Here is a 20,034-nt window from a genome sequence, read left to right as displayed (position 1 = left end):
GTAGGTTTCGCCAAGCATCAAAGCCACCAGTGGGGCCTTGTCCAGTCCTCGGGTTAAAATGACAATTTACAAGGGTGTAATCATGATGTAATCAGAGCCTGGTCTGCATGTTTAAAGATAATAGTCTGAAATTTATAAGTGCAGCCAGCCAAATTTGGCTGAACATGGAATTACACGTCTCCTGCTCCATTCTAATGACTCCCCTGCCCCTGGGTGTTAAATCTGAGCCCATTGCATATGTGCTGGTTATTTGGTAGGCAGATTGGAGTACAGGTTAAAGAGATGTGTATTGTCTCCAGCCAGGACAGTTAGTGAGATTTTGCAAGCCCAGGCAAGTCGTGGGGGTTACAGATAGTGTGACATGAACCTGATGCACTATCAAGTCAAGACTCGCTGTGAGCAAGACAAATAGGCTTTTATTAGCAAGAACTTGGAGCCATCCCTGTCAGAGATCTGGTCTGTACTAAAGGCTAGGGGGAGGAGCCACCGCCTTTATACCCGGACCAGGGGGAGGAGTCTTGGGCGGAGCCGGCAGGGATGTGCCACATATACAGATAATAATAAATACTAACTAACAGTGGTTAACCACAACAGATAACAGATAACAGTGGTTTACCACATTCACCCCCTGTTTAAAAAAGAGTCCGTCGGGGGTGAGGCAGAGTGAACAATATGTACAATATTTACAGGTTCAGTCTACCTGGAGGCTTGCTCTGCCGCTGCGACCGCCGTAGTGCCAGTTCCGATGTTGGTTCAGGTCACGGTGTCGTTTCAAGCGCCAGGACGTTGTTGTCATCTGGAGTCTCGTCTGCTCGTCGAGTGCGTGTTGACGACTCCTGGGGCTCAGGCGAGCTGCATACGGGGGTGAGAGGAGTGAATAGTGGTTCTGATATGGTAGGAACAAAGTTGGGGATTGGGGGTGAGGAGTTGGGGGCCATAGTGGTCCCTGAGTCACCTGCGGGCGCTAGGTCACGGATAGATACCGTGTCCTCCCGCCCATCGGAGGATGCCACATAGTCGTACTGGAGGTTGGCGTGGAGGAGTTGAACCCGTTCGACCAGGGGGTCAGACTTACGGGTCCTGGAATGCTTCCGAAGCAGGACAGGGCCCGGGTATGCCAGCCACGATGGTAGTGAAGTCCCTGAGGAAGACTTCCTGGGGAACACGAACATCCGTTCATGGGGGGTGGCATTGGTTGCCGTGCACAGGAGGGACCTAATGGAGTGTAGTGCCTCTGGTAGGACCTCTTGCCAGCGGGTGACTGGAAGGCCTTTAGACCGTAGCGCTAGTAAAACAGTCTTCCAGACTGTTGCGTTCTCTCTCTCCACCTGTCCGTTACCCCGGGGTTGTAGCTAGTAGTCCTACTCGAGGCTATGCCTTTGGAGAGCAGGTACCGTCGCAGTTCCTCACTCATGAAGGAGGATCCCCGGTCGCTATGGATATAGCTGCGGAAACCAAACAGAGTGAAGAGGCTCCGCGGGGCCCTGATGACTGTGGCCGAGGACATATCTGGGCAGGGAATCGCAAAGGGGAAACGTGAGTACTCGTCAATGACATTGAGGAAATATATGTTGCGATCAGATGAGGGGAGGGGGCCTTTGAAGTTGATGCTGAGGCGTTCAAAGGGGCGGGTGGCTTTTATGAGGTGTGCCCTGTCTGGTCGGTAGAAGTGCGGCTTGCATTCCGCGCAGACCTGGCAATTCCGAGTTATAGACCTGACATCCTCAACGGAGTAGGGCAGGTTACGGGCTCTAATGAAGTGAAAAAACCTGGTGACCCCCGGGTGGCAGAGGTCGTTGTGGAGAGCCTGTAACCGGCCCACCTGCGCACTGGCACATGTTCCACGGGACAGGGCATCAGGTGGCTCATTGAGCTTCCCGGGCCGATACAAGATATCGTAATTGTAGGTGGAGAGTTCGATCCTCCACCGTAATATCTTGTCGTTCTTGATCTTGCCCCGCTGCGTATTGTTGAACATGAAGGCAACGGATCGTTGGTCCGTGAGTAGGGTGAACCGTTTACCAGCTAAATAGTGGCACCACTAGCCTCAAAGCACTGAGAAGATGCCTGGGTTTCTTCTCGTACTATGCACAGTGGGTCCCCAACTATGCGGATAAAGCCCGTCCGCTCATAAAATCCACCCTTTTTCCCCTGACGGCAGAGGCCTGTCTGGCCTTCGACCGCATCAAAGCTGACATCGCAAAGGCCACGATGCACGCTATAGACGAATCCATCCCATTCCAGATGGAGAGCGATGCATCTGACTTCGCCCTAGCCGCCACCCTTAACCAGGCGGGCAGACCCATGGCCTTCTTTTCACGAACCCTCCAAGGCCCCGAAACTCGACACTCCTCTGTCAAAAAGTAGGCCCAAGCCATAGTGAAAGCGTGCATCGTGGCCTTTGCGATGTCAGCTTTGATGCGGTCGAAGGCCAGACAGGCCTCTGCCGTCAGGGGAAAAAGGGTGGATTTTATGAGCGGACGGGCTTTATCTGCATAGTTGGGGACCCACTGTGCATAGTACGAGAAGAGACCCAGGCATCTTCTCAGTGCTTTGAGGTTAGTGGGGGCGGGAAGTTCCAGGAGGGGACGCATACGGTCGGGATCGGGGCCGATGACCCCATTATCCACTACGTGCCCGAGGATGGCGAGGCGGTGTGTACGGAACACGCACTTCTCCTTATTGTAGGTCAGGTTAAGGAGACCAGCCGTGGGCAGGAATCTGTGGAGGTTGGCATCGTGGTCCTGCTGGTCATGGCTGCAGATGATGACATTATCCAGGTACGGGAAGGTGGCCCGCAGCCCGTTCTGGTCTACCATTCGGTCCATTTCGCACTGGAAGACCGAGACCCCATTGGCGATCCTTCGGGCGGATAGGGAGCTGGTGGTATGCTGACTTCAAGTCAATGGTGGAGAACACCCGATATTGTGCAATCTGATTGACCATGTCAGATATGCGGGGAAGGGGGTACGCGTCCAGCTGCGTATATCGATTAATGGTCTGACTGTAGTCAATGACCATTCTGTGTTTCTCCCCAATCTTAACGACTACCACTTGTGCTCTCCAGGGGCTGGTACTGGCCTCGATGATCCCTTCCTTGAGGAGCCGCTGGACTTTGGACCTGATAAAGGCCCTGTCTCCAGCACTATATTGCCTGCTCTTGGTGGCGATGGGCTTGCAGTCAGGAGTGAGATTTGCAAACAAGGAGGGAGGGGCATTTTAGCCAATGATCAAACATGTTTGGCGCTCCTGCAGTTTGAGGATCCAGATTCAGTCGGTCAGGTTTTAGCAACTGCTCCACTTTTTAAAAATCTTGCTAATAAAATTGATGCACTATCAATCAAGTCAAGACTAGTTGTGAGCAAGACAAATAGGGTTTTATTAGCAAGAACTTGGAGCCATCCCTGTCGGAGATCTGGTCTGTACTAAAGGCTCGGGGGAGGAGCCACCGCCTTTATACCCGGACCAGGGGGAGGAGTCTTGGGCGGAGCCGATAGGGATGTGCCACATATACAGGTAATAATAAATACTAACTAACAGTGGTTAACCACAACAGATAACAGATAACAGTGGTTTACCACAGAACCCAAGATCCCGGTTGAGGCCGTGCTCATGTGTGCGGAACTTGGCTATCAGTTTCTGCTTAGCGACGCACACATGAGGACGACCCCAACCGGGATCTTGGGTTCATGTCACACTATCTGTAACCCCCATGACTTGCCTGGACTTGCAAAATCTCACTAAATGTCCTGGCTGGAGACAATACACATCTCTTTAACCTGTGCGTAACCCTCTCTCCACTCACATTGTCTGTACCTTTAAGACTTGATTACCTGTAAAGACTCGCATTCCAACCATTATTTTGTAAATTGAGTTCGTGTCTTTATATGCCCTGTTTGTGAACAGAACTCCCACTCACCTGATGAAGGAGCAGCGCTCTGAAAGCTTGTGGCTTGTGCTGCCAAATAAACCTGTTGGACTCTAACCTGGTGTTGTAAGACCTCTTACTGTGCTTACCCCAGTCCAACGCCGGCATCTCCACATCATGACTCCAGATCCACAGCAATGTGGTTGATTCTTAAAGGGCCTTAGAAATGGATAATAAATGCTGGCCGAGCCAGTGACACCCACATCCCAAGAATGATTTTCTAGAAATTGCCTTGACGACCTGTTTCAGGACACCTTGGGTGGAATTATACCGGCTTGTCCCACCCATCGATGGGCGCAGCGAGCCGGTAAAATCTCACGAGAGCCGAGAAATCAGGAATGCGCCCGATTTCTTGGCGTTTGCGATTTTCCGAGACCTGGATTTCTGGCACGGGTCAGCCTCTTGCCGGAAATGGGCAAGAGGCTGATTAATTTATTTAAAATTACTTAAATGCTGTTTTACATCCGCTTAGCAAACCCGGCACTCAATCGTCCGGTCTTGTTTGCCTTTATGGCCTCATCGGGCGAGGTTCTCTCCAGCAATGAAAACACTTGCTCCCCATGAATGGGAAACAGTCGTGTTGGCCTCGCCGCTGGAACTGGAGGCCATTGAGGCCCCCTTGGGGAGGTCAAAGGCAAGGCAGGGGTGCCCCTTGGGCAGTGCCAGACTAGCAGTGCCACCCTGGCACCTTGACACTGCCAGCCTGGCACCAGGGCAATACCCACTTGGCACCTTGGCACCATCCAGCAGACAATGTCAGGAGCGGGGCCAATGGGGGCAGGGCCAATGGGGGATTGGAGACAGTAGGGGTGGGGTCAGTGGGGGTAGGGCCATTGGAGTGGGGCCATTGGGGGTGGGTCTGATGGGGGCGGGGCCAATGAGGGCTGAGGAGGCCCGCTGCCACTCTGCCTGCGATTGGTGGGGGAGAGAGGGGGGCCCGCTGCCACTCTGCCTGCGATTGGTGGGGGAGTGAACGGGAGTCGCAATTGGTCTGGATGGTGGGGGCTGTATCTTGGGCCAAGGGCCCCCTGTGATTGCGGTCGGGGGGAGGGGGGGGGAGTTGCTGGTTGAGGCTGCCTGCAGTAGCAGGGGCCTGACGGCTCTCTCTCTGTCTGTCAGATCCCTGCTACTGCTAATGCTCATGAGCAGCATCAGAGGTTTGCACATGCGATACCTCCCTCTACAGGCTGGCTGGCAAATTAAGCTCCAGTGGCTAGAAACCGTCTAGCCCATATTTTCAGTGTCTAAGTGTGTTGGGTGTGAAAACTTGCACAAAAAACGGATCAGGAACTCCCCCATTTTCACGCTTGCTGAACACTTAGAATCAATCGCGTAAAATTTCTCTATCATTTATAATCAAGATTATTTTTTCTAGTTTTGTTTTCTACAAATGGCAGAAAGACAACATGATTTTTGTTTTCTCTAAATAAAATCGTTCATCTTGGAAATAAATTACATTTTCCAGCATAAGTCAATTTAAAATGAGAATTTGATGCTCGGATTTCAACTGCCTCAGTTTCAGAGTCATGATGAATTCTCACGTCACCAGGGAAGATGTAAGGCTGTGGAGTTCTTTTTGGTTAAAGAAGATCCATTTTTTGAATGGAAAATATTTTCATCTGGAGAAAGAAGTCAATTGAATTTGATAGATATTGCTGATGATCGATGATATTTACCAGAGAAATGTTTTAGACTTCAATCCCAAAACCATTTTGCTAAATTGGAACATGATCTATATTCTTGATGTTGTTTTACATTGTCACATGCTTTACATGCATGTTCATTCCAGAAATCAACCTCCAAAGCTGTGTATTTCTTCCTCCATTTGAAGTAGTGCATGTACAAATCTTCATTACCATCCAGTTTGTGCAGGTAATCCGCAAGCTCTTTAGCTGAGTGGAAGTCATCCACGTGAATGAAAGAATCACCCAGAATGTAATTTTCGTAGTTTTTTCTAGGTGGCCCCAAGACCACAGGCACAGTGCCAGCACGCAGTGGATTGTACATTTTTTCAGTTATGTAATCCTTGTGTATTGCATTCTCGAAGGCAAGGTAGAACTTACAACTGGATATGGTAGGCATAAGTTTGTCACGAACCAGACGTTTCCCAAAGGCGTGACCATGAGTGCTGATATTAATGTATTTGCGGAATTCATTGTAGTACTTCACTCTGGCAAAATTATTGTTCCAGTGACTTACAACCCAACACACGAGATGGCTCTTAGTAGGCAGTTTAAAATTGAATGGAACTTGGTTTAATTTCAGAGACCCATAAGGCACTTCGATATCTGAATCCCGCCGATATGTCAAGGTTAGGTTGAAGATTTGGTTGAGTCTAGTGTTTTTCGGAGAGAGGCTCGGTGACTCCATATTCAACCAAATCCACTTCTGAAAACTTGGCCGAGGCGTTTTGGGCAGATTGGACAAGTCTCCACTTATGTCTGCGTGATGGAAAAGGACAGCGTGGGATTTGTTATAGAGGCTCCTATCTGCAGTCAAGCGACAGTTACGGATGTTAAACTTTGATTCACAAGAAATGAAGTCAAATCTCTCACTCCAAGGCCAAAACCAAATGAGTACAATAGTTTCACTCTCTTCAGCACCTTTCCCAAGGGGGGTTTTCACACTGGTGACTGATGTGGCAGATTCCAATGGAGCAGAAATCCAGCTCTTAGATGGTTTGACATACAGCAACAGACAGGCTAAAACACAGCCCAAAATGACAATGGAAATTAACAGGGTGCGGAAAATCCGTAGACTAGATACTGATGTCATAATGTCTCCTGTGAAGAAAAAGATGAAGATTATTAGGATCCTGGGAGCACAGCTCCTCTTCAATTTAAACTGTATCCAGACCCAGAACGTTTGAACACAGATTCCTGAATGGGATGAGGAAGGTTTGTGTTGGAGATATAAGAGAGAAGGTAAAGATAGTGGAAGAGGAACAACCTGAAAATGAGGGTTAAATGTAGGAAAGAAGTGAACAAACAGAATGAAGAAAACAAACAGTGGAAGGATATAATCAAATACAGACAACATAGAGTATGATAATATTGTTAAAATTAAAACATACTAAGGAATAGAAGGAAAGAAAGACTTCCTTTTATAAGATCTTCCATATAGAACTACAGGACAGAATTTAATGTGGGCAATGCGGTTCTTGCCAGTCAACTGGACAACAGCAGCTTTCCCTGTGATCAAGGATCCCTGGGATGGAAATTCTGTGCCCTGAGAGCTCCCAGCTGATCAGAGACCATCCGCTCCCCTTGCTTGGCAGGGCCACCAGTTAATGTTCAATGAGGCAGAATTAATTAATGACCTCATAGGTTACAGTGATCACATCTTGATTGAATTTCACACTCGATTGGAATGAGGAAGGTGCAGATCTAAGATTAGTGTTTTGAACTTAAATAAAGGCAACTATAACAGTGTGAAGATAGAGCTGGCCGACGTGAACTGGGAATTTTTGTTGAGGTATAGATGAATAGAGAGGCGGTGGCGGACATTTAAGGAAATACATAAAAGTTTCATAACACTCAGCAAAGATACATTCCAGTCAGAAAGAAGGATTCTAGGAGAAGGACACACATCCTAAAGTTAGCATGAAATTGAAACAAAAATCATACACTTTCAAGAAGATTAGTGGCAGGTCAGAGGATAGGACAGAATATGAATAAATGAATGACTAAAAAAGTAATAAAGAGAGAAAGCTGGCTAGAAGTATAAATGATGTGGAGATGCCGGCGTTGGACTGAGGTAAGCACAGTAAGAAGTTTCACAACACTAGGTTAAAGTCCAACAGGTTTATTTGGTAGCAAATACCATAAGCTTTCGGAGCGCTGCCCCTTCGTCAGATGGAGTGGAAATCTGTTCTCCAACAGTGCACAGACACAGAAATCAAGTTACAGAAAACTGCACCGACCTCCTCAGAAGACAAACACGGGACACGGTGGACAGAGTACCCTTCGTCGTCCAGTACTTCCCCGGAGCAGAGAAGCTACGGCATCTCCTCCGGAGCCTTCAACATGTCATTGATGAATTCGAACATCTCACCAAGGCCATCCCCACACCCCCACTTCTTGCCTTCAAACAACCACGCAACCTCAAACAGACCATTGTCCGCAGCAAACTACCCAGCCTTCAGGAGAACAGTGACCATGACACCACACAACCCTGCCACAGCAACCTCTGCAAGACGTGCCGGATCATCGACACGGATGCCATCATCTCACGTGAGAACACCATCTACCAGGTACACGGTACATACTCTTGCAACTCGGCCAACGTTGTCTACCTGATACGCTGCAGGAAAGGATGTCCCGAGGCATGGCACATTGGGGAAACCATGCAGACGCTACGACAACAGATGAATGAACACCGCTCGACAATCACCAGGCAAGACTGTTCTCTTCCTGTGGGGGAGCACTTCAGCAGTCACGGGCATTCAGCCTTGGATCTTCAGGTAAGCGTTCTCCAAGGCGGCCTTCACGACACACGACAGTGCAGAGTCGCTGAGCAGAAACTGATAGCCAAGTTCCGCACACACGAGGACGGCCTAAACCGGGATGTTGGATTTATGTCACATTATCAGTAACCCCCACAGCTTTCCCCCTGATCTTGCAGAATCTTACTAGCTGTTCTGTCTGGAGACAATATACATCTCTTTAACCTGTGTTTAATGTTCCCTCCACCCACATTATCTGTACCTTTAAGACCTGGCTGGCTGTAGAGATGTGCATTCTAATCAGTATTCTGTAACTTGATTTCTGTGTCTGTTTGCACTGTTGGAGAACAGATTTCCACTCCATCTGACGAAGGGGCAGCGCTCCGAAAGCTTATGGTATTTGCTACCAAATAAACCTGTTGGACTTTAACCTGGTGTTGTGAGACTTCTTACTAGAAGTATAAAAACAGATATTAAAAGTTTCTACAGGTATTTAAAAAGAATAAGGGTCACTAAAGTGTGTGTTCTCTAAAGAGTGAGTCTGGGCTACTAATGGAAATAGAAGATACAATAACATTCCAGAAATAATTGTAAATCAAGAGATTGAAGAAATGTAGGAACTTAAAACAATTATAGTCACCAGGGAAAGGGTACTGAGAAATTATGAAAACTAGGGCATCAGCTCTCTTTAATAAGACTTAACAATATAAGTGCCAAAGCATGCGCTTGCACATCGACAGATTCCCTCTCTTTTTCATTTAAGCTTTAGAAAAAGAAGGTAATTCAGGGACACATCTTCTTCGATCCAAACTACTGGAAACAAAGTTGAGTACTTTTACATAATAGATCCCACATTCATATTTACACATCATTACAAAGCAAAAATTAACTTTCCATTTTGTTATTATGATACAAGATACCATTCTTCACAGAATCACTGAATCCCTACAGTGCAGAAGGAGGCCATATAGCCCATCAAGTCTGCACTGACCATAATCCCATCCAGGCTCTATTCCCGTAACCTCACATATTGACCCTGCTAATCCCCCTGACACTGGGGTCAATTTCACATGGCCAATCAACCTAGCTCTTTGGACTGTGGGAGGAAACCGGAGCACGCGGAGGAATCCCACGCAGACACGGGGAGAATGTGCAAACTCCACACAGACAGTGACCCGAGGTCGGAATTGAACCCGGGTCCCTGGCACTGTGAGTCAGCAGTGCTAACCACTGTGCCACCATGCCATCCAATGATGAGCCAAATGGCCTAATTCTGCTCCTATATCTTATGGTCTTCGAATACATCAGATTTTACCTCCATGTATTTGCTATAGACAAACTAATGGAAGTGATTTTTGCCAAACAATCACTCGCATTTCTTTCTCTATTTGTGTATAACACTGCTGTGTTTCAGTCACTGCCCCTGAAGCATACACCACTAGTGCTTCATTTTGCATTGGACCACTCCCAGGCTGGTTTTTGGAACATCCACAGATATCTTGACTCACTGACAGAGTAATACTTTAACACTGGTGTCTGGGTCAGTGTTCTCTTTAGTTTCTTGGTGATTTGGTTCCCAGTGCCATCCCACATCACAGAATCACAGAATTACAGAATCTCCGCAGTGCAGAAGAGGCCATTCAACCCATCGATTCTGCACCAACTCTCTGACAGAGTACCTTACCCTGGCCTTGTCCCCTGCCCTACCCCATAACCCCACACATTTCCTATGGCTAATCCATCTAAGCCACGATCTTGGGACACTGAAGGGCAATTTAGCACGACCAATCCACTTAACCTGCACATCTTTGGACTGTAAGGAGGAAACCAGAGCACCCGAAGGAAACCCACACAGGCACATGGAGAATGTGCAATCTCTACACAGACAGTCATTCAAGGCTGGAATTGATCCCAGGTCCCTGGAACAGTGAGGCAGCAGTGCTAACCCCCAGGTCTCCCCCCACCCTCTCCGGCTGATCACTCACTGTGCCGGTGTCCCCCCTGCCGATCACCTTCCCTTTTATACACACTGCCCCACCAATCACCTCCCCTTGATTATCGGCGGTAATCACCTCTCTAATCACCCCCCCACTGCAGAGCTCCCCCCTCTCCCCTTCACCTTCCTACTGCACAGAGCTTCCCCCCCGCACCTGCAGGGCTTCCCCCCTTGCCACCCCCCACCATAGACCCATCTCCACTCAGGCTACACCCCCACTCAGGCCGTATCCCCTTGGCACTGCCTCTGACACTGTTATGGTGCCTGTTGGGCAGTGCCAGGATGCCTGGTGGGCTATGCCAGAGTGCAAGGTGGATACTGCCCTGCTGACACTTCCCCATCGGCACTGCCCAGCCAAACCCTCGACCACTCGAGGGGGCTTCAATGGCCTCTGATCCTCCCAGTGAGGCTATCACGTCTGGTCTCCGCTAGTGAAGAATAGCTGTGATTCTCACCGGTATGAGGACTGACCGGCGAGGAGGTAAGTGCAAGTAAAGCCGGACGATGTCACGTGGGACTCGTTCATGACATCCTAAGCATTAATATTTAAATTGACTTCACGTCCTTTTTGGCCAATCCAGCCGGCAAAACAGTGCTGGTAACTCTGTGTGTGTCGAGAAACCGGGAGCAGACCCGATTTTCCGTTCCATGCACAATCTTACTGGGAAAATCGCCCCCTTAGGGTGCAATCTAATGGGAAAAATCGCCAGTAATTGGCAATGACAAGCTTGTAAATCAGGCAAGAGGTGAAACATCCTGTTCACGCCCGGTTTTTCATGATGTTACCGACCCTGTTTTGCCCTTATTTCAATATTCGTTAACTAATTCAAATGTAACTAGTGAAACACAGATGCTATTGGAGGGGGGGGGGATTGGCTGGGGTGGCGATCAGGCTGGTGGGGGCGGCGATCGGATGGGGTGGGATGGGGGCGGCAATTGGCTAGGGATTTGGGCGAGGCGAATGGCTGGAGGGGTTGGGGGGGCTACAATGGCCTCCATTCCCACCAATGAGGCCATCATGTCTGGTCCCCATTAGTGAGGACCATGCACGATCCTCGGTGGTGAGAACCTCGACCGGCGAGCAGTAAGTTCAAGTGAGCCTGGATGATACTGTCCAGAACTCATTAATCATATTTAAATAAGGTCATTAAATATTGAAATCAGCTTCGAAGCTGATTTCGGCGGCAAATCAGTGCCAGTAACATCGTGAGACGAAAACCTCGATTTTTCACATCTTGCCCGATCTTACAGGCTCGCCATGCCAATTGACCAACAGGTGGGGGTAGGGATGTCCCAAAGAACTAGCACACAGAGGGGTGCCAGAGCCCTCATTGTGTTTTGCTGTGCTTTCCACAACTTGGCGCTACAGCAGGAAGACCAACTGGGCCAAGAGGAGAGGAGGAGGTTGAGGAGGGCAAAATGAGGATCAACAATTGGAGGAGGAGGAGTAGAAAACACCTTGGGTGATGGCCAGGGTCTGCATGGGCTGGAGAGCTAGGGATCCCCTCATGGCATTTCAGTTCAGGGACGACCAGGACGAGGGAGTAAAGTGCTTTCCCACCATTGGGTATGAAGGGGCCTTTGCCAGCTGCAGCGCGTCTACTGAGTATTCAGTGTGGGAGGTGGGAGAGATATAGCATTGCCATTCTCACACAGGGATGAAGCGCCGAGTGTGTGCAGGGGTCTGCGGAGGATGGCACCATGAAATGACACGGTGGAGGATCTGTCAGTGAATGAAGTGATGTTTCTTACTCGAGTGATATTACAGTGGTGAACTATATCTACCAGTGCCTAGGTTCACCTGTGCCCACTGGATGCCTATAGTTCCATACTCTTCCTCACTCTTCTGCTGCATCTGAGGGCATCCCCAGGGTCCACAGCTGAGTTTGATGTGGCCTGCTGCCTTCCATGCCTAGTTGCCTGAGATGACCTTGGTTGGCGTCCCCTGGGAGGCCTGCACCTTGAGGGGCGGGGCCTACTTTCGGGTTGCACAGGTGTTGCAGTGCTACCTTCCTCGGCGTGCGGAGCTGGAGGTGTGTCGCTCACAGGAAGGGTGGTGGAGATGGACTGGGGATGCCCATGGTCCCCTGGGTGGAGGGCCCCAGGATGAACTCCTGCTGATCCTCTTCAGGTGCTCAAACCAAGCATGCTGAATGCCTTCTTCACTACTCTGTCCACCTGTGACTCCAGTTTCAAGGAGCTATGAACCTGTACCCCTGAATCTCTTTGCTCTGTAACTCTCCCCAGCACCCTACCATTAACTGAGTAATTCCTGCTCTGGTTCAATCTACCAAAATGCATCACCTCGCATTTATCTAAATTAAACTTCATCCAACAGTCCCTTCATCCAAGTCATTTATACATAATTTGTAAAACGTTGCGACCCCCACACTGATCCCTGTGGCACACCACTTGTCATATGCTGCCAACCACAGAAAGATCCATTCATGCCAACTCTCTGGGGAGAATTTTCCCATCCTGCCCGCCATGGGAATTGTAGCGGGTGGGGAGGTGGGGGTGAACCATGCAAAGGTTCGTTGACCTCGGGTGGGATTTTCTGGTTTTGGGGCAAGCACGGCCGGAAAATCCCGCCATCTGTTTCCTGTTAGTCAGCCAATCTTCAATCCATGCCAATATGTTACCCCCTACACCATGAGCTTTTATTTTCTGCAATAACCTTTGATGTGGCACCTTGTCAAATGCCTTCTGAAAATCTAAGTACAGTGCATCTACTGATTCTCCTTTATTCACAGAATATGTGATTCCATCATAGAACTTCAATGAGTTGTTTGAATATAATTTTCCTTTCACTAAACTTTTTGATTTGATTGATTACTGTCACACATATTAGTATACAGTGAAAAGTATTGCTTTTTGCGTGCTATACAGACAAGGCATACCGTTCATAGAGAAGGAAAGGAGAGAGTGCAGAATGTAGTGTTACAATCATAGCTAAGGTATAATGAAATATCAACTTAGTGCGGGGTAGGTCCATTCAAAAGTCTGCTTCGACAATGTGGCATAACTGTTCCGACAATGTGGCAATTGTTTGTGTACTTTCCTCTAGTCCAGGTCAAGAGAAATGGGAGAGTAAATGAAGACAAAATCTTGCAGGACAAGGTTATTCGAAAACTGAATTTCTTTCACAACAGAGTCGATCTGAATTCTCTTTATGGGCTCTGGCTCCTTTGACCAGGCCATGTTGACTCTGCTTGATTGCCTTGAAGTTTTCCAAGTGCCCTGCTACAACATCTTTAATAGTTATATCTAACATTTCGTGTGGAGCCACAGGAAGTGGGTGAGATCCTTACTGAGTACTTTGTATTGGTATTCACCAAGGAGAAAGATATGATGGATGTTAAGGTCAGGGATAGGTGCGTGAATGTTCTCGAGAATGTCACTAAATTGAAGGAGGAAGTGTTGGGTATCCTAAATTGTATTCAGGTAGATGAGATCTACCTTAGTGGATGGGATCTATCCCAGGTTATTGCGGGAGGCAAGGAAGGGAATAGCTGGGGCCTTAACAGATATCTTCACATCCTCTTTGACCACAGATGAGGTTCCAGAGGACTGGAGAATAGCTAATGTTGTTCCCTTGTTTAAGAAAGGAAGCAGGATAATCCAGCAAATTATAAGCTGGTGAACCTGACGTCAATGGTGGGAAGCTTTGGGAGAAGATATTGAGGAATAAGATATCTGCACATTTCAAATGAACTGTCAGTGACAGGCAGCATGGTTTTGTATGGGGAAATTGTAGGGGGTTTAATTAGTAAGTTTGCAGATGACAATGTAACCCCCTGCTGACAACTATATGCTCTGACCAGCTGAGTTAAGTGAAGCTGTACCTGGGATGTGCTTGATGTTATAAGGGGCTACTATGTAAATGTTCAATTAACAGAATCCTGAGTTCTTAGCGGTTGGTGTTGAGCTAGGCTAAATTTCCTATTTACCAATAAATGTCAGTACAGGCGTGAATGAAAAGGATTAGTGTATGCAGTTGCAATCTAGAGTAATAACCTATTAATAATAGCACGATGCCTCCTAAAATGGTAAGTATGTAAACCTTATAATAAGAAAAGATTCAGGACAACCCTGCAAAAGGAATAACAAAATTAAATTTATTTTCTTGCATTGTGTCTCATAAAACAGGTAAAGAGTCCCAAACTAAAGATTTTTCAATTAAGCAGTTTCAACCCTGAGAAATGTTCAAAATATTACCAAGCGCTTGGATTTATAAATGTTGGGGCCCATACGTTGGTGCACATAAGAAGAAAACACGCCCCCAACAACACACTGCTGATACAGTTCAGTATCTGATAGTATAGTCTCCAGTTACTCACGTAACCACGACACACACAGTCCAGAAGGGTCTGCGAGCGGGAAGATGATGCAGCAGGAAAAAAAAAATGCAGCAAGCTGTCCGTGTAGTGACGCAGGTCCAGTGCGCTGACGTCTGTCCTCCTCGGCAGTGCTACTTAGCTTCAGCTAATCCTCATTCTCTCCGTCTTCTCAGTGAAAACTACACCCGGCGTTTATAGCTGACTGTCCCTCACCGGCAGTTTCTAGCAGAAACGTCCACGCTTGAGAGTACAAGACGATGCACTTTACACTTTTTCTCAACAGTAGTGAAAATAACAAACAGGACTAAACCTTGCTGCCTTTCACTTCAAACTGGAAAAAACGAGGTACTAAACTGCGACAAACAGGAGCTTTAACTGCACAGTAATATTTGTGCCCATACTGTGAACTATGTTAGTCTATAAATATTATTTGCCTCGACGTTAAAACTGGGTTTTTACCGCATGGAAACAGCTCCTCTTCCCCACGTGTGTCTCCCCACTGCAGCTTCCTCTGCCTCCCGCTGTTTTTCTTTCCCCCCCCCCCCTAAGTAATCTGATTGGCTTAAAGTGCAGCTCTCTAGAAAACGGATTGGCTGAGCTTACATCACTCAAACAAACAGTATCTGTTCACGGTATTTGGCCCAGTAAACAGGATATTGAAACTCAAGAAAACAAAGAACAATGGTAAATGTCTTTTTCATTAAATTTATCCATATTTCAAGAAAACACACTCTTTTCATTTTTCTTTCATTTATCCTTTTCTTCAGGCCCCTACAACAAGAAGATTGGTGGAGTTGCTGATAGTGCCGGGGATTGTCAGACAATACAACAGGATATAGATAGATTGGAGACTTGGGCAAAGAAATGGCAGATGAACTTTAATCCGGACAAATGCAAAATGATGCATTTTGGAGGATCAAATTTAGGTTTGAATTATACTGTAAATGGCAGAACCCTTAGGAACATTAACATACAGAGGGATCTGAGTGTGCAGGTCCACAATTCATTAAAAGTGGCAACACAGGGGGGCAAGGTGATTAAGAAGGCATATGGCATGCTTGCCTTCATCGGCCGGGGCATTGAATACAAGAGTTAGGAAATCATGTTGCATCTATATAAAACCTTGGTTAGGCTGCATTTGGAGTATTGCGCACAGTTCTGGTCACCACACTACCAGAAGGACGTGAAAGCTTTGGAGAGAGTGCAAAGAAGTTTCACCAGGATGTTGCCTCGAGGGTGCTGACTATGAGGAGAGGTTGAATAGACTAAGATTGTTCTCACTGGAAAGACGGAGTCTGAGGGGAAATCTGATCGAGGTTTACAAAATTATGAAAAGGCGTAGGCAGGGTGGATAGTCAGAGGCTTTTTCCCAGGGTGGAAGTGTCAATTGCAAGGGGGCACAGATTCAAGGAGAGAGGGGAAAAGTTTAAGGAAGATTTGCAGGGGAGGTTTTTCACGCAGAGTGAAAGATGCCTGGAACGCACTGCCAGAGCAGATGGTTGAAGCAGGCTCATTAGCAACATTTAAGAGACATCTGGATGGGTACATGAATAGGGAAGGAATAGAGAGATGTGAACCGAGTAAGGGCAGAGGGTGTTTTTTAGTTTAGTTAGGGCATCATGATCGGCACAGGCTTGGAGGGCCGAAGGGCCTAATCCTGTGCTGTACTTTTCTTTCTCCTTTTTTGTTTATTTTCCCTGTGACAAATATTCGGCTAACTGGTCTACAGTTTCCTCCTTCCTGTCTCCCTTTCTGAGTGAAGGAATTACATTTTCTATCTTCTAATCTAATGGAACCTTCCCTGAATCTGGGGAATTTTGGAAAATTAAAACTAATACATCAACTATCTCACTAGATAATTCTTTCATGACCTTAGGATGAAATCCATGGGGCAGCATGGTGACACACTGGTTAGCACTGCTGCCTCACAGCACCAAGGACCCGGGTTCAATTCCTGGCTTGGCTCATTGTCTGTGCGGAGTCTACACGTTCTCCCCAGCCTGCGTGGGTTTCCTCCCACAATATGAAAGATGTGCTGGTTAGGTGCAATTGGCCACACTAAATTCTCCCTCAGTGTACCTGAACAGGTGCTGGAGTGTGGCGACTAGGGGATTTTCACAGTAACTTCTTTGCAGTGTTAATGTAAGTCTTGTAAACTGAATTAAGTCCATTAGGGACCCCAGGGATTTGTCAGATCACGGCCCCAACAATTTGCTGAATACCTCTTCTCCGGTGATTGTATTTTTCCTGAGTTGTTCCCTTCCTTCCATTTCCTGATTTACAGCTTTTTCTGGAATGTTACCCATGTCCTCTTCAAGGAAGGTTGATGCAAATTAACTTTAATTCATCCTCATCGCCCTTTCTCCAGTTGTGTTTTCTATAGGACCAATGTTCACTTTGTTATTTTCTCTATATTTCTTGATTTTCAGATCCCAATCTATGACATCTTGTTGCCAATTCTCAGAAAAGCTACCTTCCTGCTTTAACTCACAAAGAGTAAACTCACTGTGGGTTATTACGACCCTATGTCATGGATAATCCTCATGTTTTTCAAACAAACCAGTCTTTTGTGATCATTTCAGACAACTTTTCTCTCCCTCAATATTACCTGTGAATCGTCTTATTTAAGTAAAAATGGTTTCCTTCCCCTTATCCTCTGAAATTGACTAAAAAATGAATATTAATCTTTCAAGAATGCTCAGTCCAATTCTTAACCAATAATATATGGCCAATTGGATTCAAACAAACTAATTTCTCTGAAAGTTTCTTTTTCATACAATGGGAGAGATCATTCTTTTCAAAATCTAACCTTGTTTGAGATTTTATGATTATGCCCTCTAATCTCAAGCTTATTTTTAAAACCGGCTCGATTAGTTGCTTCAACTGCATTCACATTGTTATGATCAGGTGAGGACAGGCCGAATGGTTGCCCTCTTTTCCTTCTTGATTGACCACAATAAGTTTTATTTAAGGGATATGTTTGCCAATTCTGAGTACCTGTCTGTTTACACGTTGTGACCATGAAATACACAATCAGACAGCTTTTCTGGAGCTTTCAAAATGAAAAGCAGATGCTTTTTATTGTGCTTAACCTTAGACTGAATCCCTGCCATCTAGATCCAGAAATACTGGCCCAGGTTCAGGAGGATAGTAAATTGTTAGAATCATAGAGTCATAGAGATTTACAGCATGGAAACAGGCCCTTGAGCCCAACTTGTGCATGCCGCCCAGTTTTTTACTATTAAGCTAGTCCCAATTCCCTACATTTGGCCTATATCCCTCTATACCCATCTTACCTATGTAACTATCTAAATGCTTTTTAAAAGATAAAATTGTACCCGCCTCGACTACTACTACTACTCCAGAGTGTGCTTATACCTAAGTCAGGTTGCTCCATAAGAATAATGCCTGGCCAGAGCTGATTCCTACCCAATTCCCTGCCTGGAGTCTGAATAGATAAAGTAGCTAATGCAGCCACATCACTAAGAGAGACTTGTTAAAGGGATAATGGCAGACTCATATGACCGCTTGAGGGAAGGAGATCTCTAACTTCATAACTCCAAATGGGTTATTCCACTGTCGAATCATGGCACTCAGACACAGAAAGGCCCCAGTCATCTTCCAAAGTCTGGTGAACCAGATAGTGTTGAGCCAAACCAACTGCGTAGTGTAGTTAGGTGACTTCCTAATACTGCCCAGAGCAGCAAAGATCCAAGCAGTAGTAGTTTGTCACTTCCACAACAAAACGGGAAATCATGTGTTTTTTTAGGGATGCACCCTGAAAGCTTGTCTCAAACTTTAGTACGGTAGCTGCCCTGCTGACAGACCTACTACAGAAAAAAGCAAGAGAGGCACGGACTGAGAAGCTAAGGGCCATTTTAATGAACCAATGTTAGCATTTCTAGATGTTAACCAAGCATTTCAAATAGCCACTGATGCTGGAGAGCTCTGTGGAGTGGAATCAGAGTAGGATCATCATTCCTCTCCTAGTTCCTCAGTTTGAAATCCAGCCACTTTTTTCTCACCCAATTATCCAACTCAGGCTGGGAAAAACTATGTTGTGCAGCAGGTTCCTGAGGCCTTGTGTTGAGGGCTGCAGCATTGAAGATACGGAAGAAATATCCACCTTTTACGGTACTTAGTGCCACAAACCTGGTCATTTTAAAGGTCCAGCCACTTTCAGAAGTTAGGGAGAAAGTAAGTTTGCAAGATAAGTTAGTTGGATTGGGAGTTGCAGGTCAGTTGAGGTGGAGTGGGGGTGTCAGTTGATCAGGGTGTGGAGGTTGGGTGGTCAGCGTAGGGTGGGGGTCGGTGGAGGGCCAGGTCTTCAGTTTTGGGGGGGAGATTCTTAGGCAGTTGAGGGTGCGGGCCGGGTGTCCTGTGGGATGTTTGGGAGTGTGGGAAGAATCCATGAAGGGGTAGCTGAAGAGTCTCATGGAGACGTCAAGGCTACGAGGAATAGTTGGAGGTGGCCTTGAGGGGACTGAGGGTGTGGGATGAGTTCCATGGAGGGTTAGGGTGCGGGAGTTCAATTGGGAGTCAGAGGGGCAGAGTCGGATTGTCCCATGGGGGTTCAGGGGTATGACGGGGTTCCCATTGGGGAAGCTTGGCTGGGTTGGGGAGGGGGTGTAAGCATCGGGGGTTGGGGGAAGTTCAATGGATTGTTGGGGTGAGGGTAGAGAGTGGTCAGTACTATAGTTACACAGAAGTTCAAAGTGGTTTTAATAGTTTTACTTTTTTGAGAAACTGCTGCTGTAAGACAGTTGGATCGATCCAAAATTTGTAATTTAAATCGGAATTTCAGATGGTTCCACGTGCAGGGCAACAGGCCATTGGAAGGTTGAACTTCCCAGGCAATTGCCCTGCAATCCCGACCTGGGAACGTGGGGAGCGATTCTCCCATCGTGACCCGCAAATTTTCTGGCGGGTCGGGCCAGGAGATGCGCGTGTCGGCCATTTTGCGGGTTCCCCGCGAGCATTTACAACCCATGGGCATCTCCCAACTGGAAAAAAATGGCGCCGCTGGGACCGCGCAGAAACCGGCGTGCCGCTGATTTGCATGACTTTCCATACCTCAGCCTGCCATTATCGGGATCGACACGGCAATCTCCACCCACGTTAACGTCTCCCACCTCTTTGGTGTGATGTCACTTTGGCACGAATCAGAGTAGATAGATAAAAGTCTCAACCTGGTGTGGCAGCCTTGAACTGGCGTGAGGTGGTAAGTGCTGCTAGTGGAGCCCGGGGGATGTTGCAGGCAGGCCCTGGAGATGCCTGGTGGGCTTCCTCCTGCTGTCTTCAGGTATTGGCCCATGGACCAGTGATA

The 20,034-nt window shown here is 47.2% G+C and overlaps 1 protein-coding gene across 2 annotated transcripts in view; it reads right to left on the bottom strand.

Annotated features, from left to right (window-relative positions):
- Positions 1–5,045: 5,045 nt before the first annotated feature.
- Positions 5,046–20,034, bottom strand: part of LOC144494105 (4-galactosyl-N-acetylglucosaminide 3-alpha-L-fucosyltransferase 9-like) — a 38,544-nt gene continuing 23,555 nt past the window's right edge. For both annotated transcript variants that reach the window (XM_078213685.1, XM_078213686.1), the window contains one exon: positions 5,046–6,711. In XM_078213685.1, the coding sequence (XP_078069811.1) occupies positions 5,624–6,703 (1,080 nt within the window). In that variant the 5' untranslated portion in view covers positions 6,704–6,711 and the 3' untranslated portion in view covers positions 5,046–5,623. The remainder of the gene's footprint in view (positions 6,712–20,034) is intronic.

Source organism: Mustelus asterias, chromosome 5 (genome assembly GCF_964213995.1).
Source record: "Mustelus asterias chromosome 5, sMusAst1.hap1.1, whole genome shotgun sequence".
In the NCBI taxonomy this organism is placed as follows: domain Eukaryota; kingdom Metazoa; phylum Chordata; class Chondrichthyes; order Carcharhiniformes; family Triakidae; genus Mustelus; species Mustelus asterias.
This window is presented reverse-complemented; position numbering and strand designations above follow the sequence as displayed.